General features: G+C 44.4%; 1 protein-coding gene across 1 annotated transcript in view; it reads left to right on the forward strand.

The window, feature by feature from the left end:
- CBX5 (chromobox 5) overlaps nucleotides 1-3,872 on the forward strand; it is a 48,886-nt gene that overhangs the window by 33,568 nt on the left and 11,446 nt on the right. Inside the window, exon 3 of the mRNA XM_017850922.1 lies at nucleotides 2,333-2,360. Coding sequence (XP_017706411.1) covers nucleotides 2,333-2,360 — 28 coding nt within the window. The remainder of the gene's footprint in view (nucleotides 1-2,332; nucleotides 2,361-3,872) is intronic.

Below are 3,872 nucleotides of genomic sequence, written 5' to 3' on the forward strand. Positions count from 1 at the left end.
TCGGCTCCCAAAGTGCTGGGATTACAGGCTTGAGCCACCGCGCCCGGCCAGGACTTAGTTATCTTAGAGAAAGAGGATCATTGGTGAATTTTTTAAGAATAGAAAGGGGCTTGGAAATGTTTTGTTTTGAGACAGAGTCTTGCTCTGTTGCCCAGGCTGGAGTGCAGTGACTTGATCTCAGCTCACTGCAGTCTCCCGCTTCCTGGCTTCAAATGAATCTCCTGCCTCAGTAGTAACTGGGATTATAGGTGCACGCCACCACGCCCGGCTGATTTTTGTATTTTTAGTAGAGACGGGGTTTCACCATGTTGGTCAGGCTGGTCTTGAACTCCTGACCTCGTGATCTGCCTGCCTCGGGCTCCCAAAGTGTTGAGATTACAGACATGAGCCACCATGCCTGGCCGGGGCTTTGAAATGTTTGCCATGTCTCTTCCTTTTTTCTTTTTTCTTTTTTTTTTGGAGACAGTTTCTCTCTGTCACCCAGGCTAGAGTGCAATAGTGTGATCTTGGCTCACTGGAACCTCCACCTCCTGGGTTGAAGTGTTTCTCCTGCCTCAGCCTCCCAAGTAGGTGAGATTACAGGCACACGCCACCATGCCTGGTTAATTTTTTGTATCTTTAGTAGAGACAGGGTTTCACCATGTTGGCTGGGCTCGTCTCAAACCCCCCTGACCTTGTGATCCGCCCGCCTTGGCCTCCCAAAGTGCTGGGATTATAGGCATGAGCCACTGCGCCGGCCCTTTTTTTTGTTCCAGTGATAGCATTTGCTTTCAATCGTTGATAATCTTTTTTTGCAGTGAAAATCATATAATATACAATTAAATATTTTATTTATTTTTATTTATTTATTTATTTTGAGACAGAGTCTTGCTCTGTCACCTAGGCTGGAGTGCAGGGGCATGATCTTAGCTTACTGCAACCTTCAATTCACCTCCTGGGTTCAAGCGATTCTCCTGTCTCAGCCTCCTGAGTAGCTGGAATTACAGGCATGTGCCACCACAGCCAGCTAATTTTTGTATTTGTATTTGTATTTTTTATTTATTTATTTTTTTGAGATGGAGTTTCACTCTTGTTGCCCAGGCTGGAGTTCAATGGCATGATCTTGGCTCACTGCACGCTCCGTCTCCTGGGTTCAAGTGATTCTCCTACCTCAGCCTTCCAGAGTAGCTGGTATTACAGGCATGCACCAACATGCCCAGCTAGTTTTGTTTTTTTAGTAGAGAGGGTGTTTCTCCACGTTGGTCAGGCTGGTCTTGAACTCTGGAACTCAGGTGATCCGCCTGCCTTGGCTTCCCAAAGTGCTGGGATTACAGGTGTGAGCCACTGCGCCTGGCTCAATTAACAATTTTAAAGTGTACAGTTCAGTGGCATTTATATTCTCTCAATCTATTATTTCTACATACTTGACATACAAAATTAATTTTTGTATTTTCTTCAGTTTTGGAAAGTGTATTTATGAAATTTTGGTTTGATTTAGTTGCTTTAATCCTTCTGATCTTTAGCTCTCAAGTAAGTAGAATAAGCACTGTTACTGCCTCTCTCTTTTTTCATTTGTGTGTGGGCGCATAAATACACACACTCTTCCATCTCCTCCCGCCCCCAGCTTCCACTCCTTTCATTTATTTCAAGGTTATGAAGCCTTTTGTGGTGAAGGATGTATCATACACTTTACATTTAATAAAAGCATAAGTCTACTTCGGAATCTTCCAGCCTTCCAGAGTAGCAGCCACAATCATCCCTATTTATCTTCATTCTAATTAGATATATACTATACCTTTCTAGAACATTAGTTCTCAACCCTGTCTACACATCATAATCACCTGAGGGGTACATTAAAAAAATTTCTAGTGCCTAAGATGCACCCCAGACCAGTAAAATTAGAATTTTTTTTTTTTTTTTTTGACAGAGTCTTGCTCTGTTGCCTAGCCTGGAGTGCAGTGGCACGATCTCACTGCAACCTCCGCCTCCTGGGTTCAAGCGATTCTCCTGCTTCAGCCTTCCTAGTAGCTGGGACTACAGGCACATGCCACCACACCTGGCTAATTTTTTGTATTTTTAGTAGAGACAGGGTTTTACCATGTTAGCCAGAATGGTCTCAATCTCCTGACCTGGTGATCCAACCGCCTCGGCCTCCCAAAGTGCTGTGATTACAGGCATGAGCCACCATGCCTGGCCTCTGTCATTTTTAAAAAAGAGCTGTCTGAATAATCTGACTTAGAAGCACTGGCCAGTGCAGAGAGTTTTGTTCTTAGGCCAGGTTCTGAAGCTGACGACCTTGAGAACAACCCCCACATGTCCCTTACATCATAATGTTCATCTGGGGCCCCGATAGCATTCTTAGCAGTACTGGCTGCTGTCAGGTAGACAGCTGGGATGGTAGGTGATTGTATGTTTTAAAGGTACAGGAGGGGATTGTGTATCTTTTTTAAGACCCCTGGAGAAGAAATTTGTTAGTTTGCATTATGCCTGATTTAAGATTACTGCCTGTATGATGATTTTAGCATTTTCTTCGCCCCGGCTCCTTTTCAGCAGCTTGAACATTTTTCTTCCATTTGCCTCCCCTTCCCTCCCTATGTAGCAAACTGTTTTCAGTTGCCAGTTATGATTTACAACTTAGTCCATGTGCCAGCATTCCAGCTGTGAGCAGCTGTGTGAACATCTGGGAACTTCTTCCCTGTAAGCGCCCCTAAAAGAGGCTGTGTTTTTAAAAGTCAGTATCTCTCATTGATCCATGCATGGAATTTCCTTCCAGTTGTGGATTTTGGTATCTTTGGGGACCACCCGGACCCCAAATGCTTTGTATATCTCAGAAGAAAGCAAGTGAACATAAGATCAAAGAGATTTTATTATGAAAATCAGGCAGTAGATATTTAGTTCATTTGGGCACCTCTAAATCTTTTTTTTGTGTTGCCACTGGAGAGGCTAACATTATCTTCCATAATAAAGTTTTTTAAAGTTCCCTAGTTTAGACCAGGTGTGGTGGCTCACACCTGTAATCCCAGCACTTTGGGAGGCTGAGGCATGTGGGTCACTTGAGGCCAGGAGTTCGAGACCAGTGTGGTCAACATGGTGAAACCCTGTCTCTACTGAAAATACAAAAATTAGTCAGGCGTAACCGGGTGTGATGGCTCACGCCTGTAATCTCAGCACTTTGGGAGGCCGAGGTGGGGTGGATCACCTGAGGCCAGGAGTTTGAGACCAGCCTGGTCAACATGGTGAGACCCCCGTCTCTACTAAAAATGGAAAAATTAGCCAGGTGCGGTGGCATGCACCTGTAATCCCAACTACTCGGGAAGCTGAGGCAGGAGAATCACTTGAACCTGGCAGGCAGAGGCTGCAGTGAGCCGAGATTGCGCCTCTGCACTTTAGCCTGGGCAACAGAGGGAGACTGTCTCAAAAAAAAAAAAAAAAAAATTATCTGGCTTGTATAAAATTTTGCTTTTTGGCTCTCATCAGTATTATTACACCTGGATTAGAACCTGTGCTCCTTGTCTAGATTGTATTACTGCATTTAGACCAAGTTTCAATACTCATCAATTATCAAATTTTCTTCTTTCTGTCTTAAGAGACAGGTTCTCACTATGTTGCCCACCATGGAGCACAGTGGCATGATCATAGCTCACTGCAGCCTCGAACTCCTGGGCCCAAGGGATCCTCCCACCTCAGCCTCCTGAGTTGGAGTAGCACACTTCAGGTGTGCACCACTGTGCCCAGCTAATTTACAGAGACAGTTGCCTATGCTGGTCTTCAACTCCTAGTCTCAAGCAATCCTCCTGTCTCAGCCTCCCAAAGTGCTGGGATTACAGGCATGAGTCACTGCACCAAGCCAGTTTTTTGTTTTTGTTTTCTTTTTTTTTTTTTTTTTTTTTTTT

Source organism: Rhinopithecus bieti, unplaced genomic scaffold (genome assembly GCF_001698545.2).
Source record: "Rhinopithecus bieti isolate Rb0 unplaced genomic scaffold, ASM169854v2 scaffold_33474, whole genome shotgun sequence".
Taxonomy (NCBI): Eukaryota; Metazoa; Chordata; class Mammalia; order Primates; family Cercopithecidae; genus Rhinopithecus; species Rhinopithecus bieti.